This window comes from Opisthorchis viverrini, assembly GCF_000715545.1.
Source record: "Opisthorchis viverrini unplaced genomic scaffold opera_v5_480, whole genome shotgun sequence".
Lineage (NCBI taxonomy): Eukaryota > Metazoa > Platyhelminthes > Trematoda > Opisthorchiida > Opisthorchiidae > Opisthorchis > Opisthorchis viverrini.
Genome location: NW_008752138.1, coordinates 267303 through 269130, shown reverse-complemented (window position 1 = coordinate 269130; position 1828 = coordinate 267303). Strand labels below are relative to the sequence as shown.

Here is a 1828-nt window from a genome sequence, read left to right as displayed (position 1 = left end):
GGCGTTTTCTGTCTGGTTAGTAGATTCCTGGTGGTTACTTTTAGGAATCTGACCTTCCTGAAAGTTCCACAAGTAAGTAGAGACGCAGATCTGCAAGGGGACCATGCAGTTGAGTATACTACTTAGAAGGTCGCTGAAAAACACTTGACAGCTTACGACCGAACCCGTAATTCTTGGGGGGCAGCAGGTTGGAACATCCCTCGAGGTTTAAGCCAAGAATAAATACTTCCCTTTGAGATATTTCTCACAGAAGGGAATGACCTAGGTCGGATTTGCAAAAGTCATCAGTGACAGTAAAACCAGATGAGAACATTGGTGCTTCATCGATGTACAACACGTCAGTCCTGCATCCTTAGAATGCAGGAACAAAGAAGTGGGGTAACAAACGAAAATCAGCGTTAGCCCAGGTTGCCTACACTTCGAATACTCAATCAGGCAATCGGGATATAGCTGAAAGCATGAACGCTACTGACATCGGTTAACCACCGTACTGTCCAGGGACACTGAACAGTGTCCACAGCCACTGTCACGTGGATCCCCTCGGGGAGAACAAAGTCTCAACCATGAGTTGTGATCTTTTTCAATAGAAACCACTATGCCACTTTCTACTGAAGAATGCCATCCCGGTGGGCTTCTCTGCAAACACATGCCGACGTGCATGGCTAAACAGAATCAGACTATGCTTTTCAAAGGACACAACTCATGAGGTCGTTGGAAACCGTTCGGCAGTTCAAGATCCTTCTTCAAGCCCGGAAGTTGTGTGAGCGACAAACCGCCCAAGATAACACCTTCCACGATATGGGATTCCCAACAGTTTATTTATGGGCAATCAGAGAGAGGTTTAGAACTCTCTGGCATCATACGGCCACTCTCTGCTCACAGCCAGCCCGACAGCCAAAAGTCCAAACCACCAAGGGGGACTCACACTTTATGCCGTAGGGTCGACCAGGATCGCTTGGTGCTAACTGACTGTTAGAGGACTCACGCGTTCTTGTGTACGCCTCTCGGTTTGGTGGTTTCAAATTCGCTCAGTTTAGTGAAATCTACAATGCGGTCCTACGAACTCATGATTGCATCAACTAGCTTGCACATGAAAGTACTTCTATTAATTATACAAAATGTACATAAAAAAAAAGTAATAGACAACAAATAAGCTCACGAGGTAAATCAAGTTTCCCAACGTGGTCGGTGGATAAACTTTGTGGATCAGCACATCTTCTTACCGTCAAGCATGTTCCGAATGCAAAGTGCAGGCCAACTGACAACTTTGAAAAGCGCATCAGCTGCTTTTTGCGCGGAGGGTGCACATTCGGCAACCATTGTGAGGATAATGTAAATCCAGGCAACTATCATGGCCAATGGAAATGCTCCGAAAAGCATTACCAGGAACCAAAGAATTCCCCACCCAACTTGTGCGCCAGTCTTCGCCATCTGAACAAGTCCGCCGGTAGCCAAACTGATCGCAGCATTCTGCTTTACTTATAAAGGCTTTGCCGAGTTCATCCGCGTCAGTATTTGTCTGCGACACAGGGACGCACACTTTTCCCTAGATAATGAGCTACAAATCTTGTATGCGACAACACATGTGCAGGCAAATGAGAGCCAACACAGAAATTCTCGTCATACGTTAACCACTCAGCAGCAAGAATAACTGTGATGAAATCAGCCAATCAGATGATAGGGTTCAAGGTCGCCGCACACTTAAGTTGCTGGAACGGCAATGATACTGTGCCACACAGGGTTATGTCAATGGAGGAAATAGGCGGCGAATGAGGGCTACCAGGGTAGGGCTAAGAACACTTCCATTTCCACACAGATTCCCTTTCCA

The 1828-nt window shown here is 46.5% G+C and overlaps 1 protein-coding gene across 1 annotated transcript in view; it reads right to left on the bottom strand.

Moving 5' to 3' along the window:
* Positions 1-244: 244 nt before the first annotated feature.
* T265_11317 (hypothetical protein) overlaps positions 245-1828 on the bottom strand; it is a gene marked incomplete at both ends in the record, with an annotated part of 6179 nt that continues 4595 nt past the window's right edge. The window contains 2 exons of the mRNA XM_009177942.1: positions 245-351; positions 1224-1478. Of these exons, the coding sequence (XP_009176206.1) occupies positions 245-351; positions 1224-1478 (362 nt within the window). The remainder of the gene's footprint in view (positions 352-1223; positions 1479-1828) is intronic.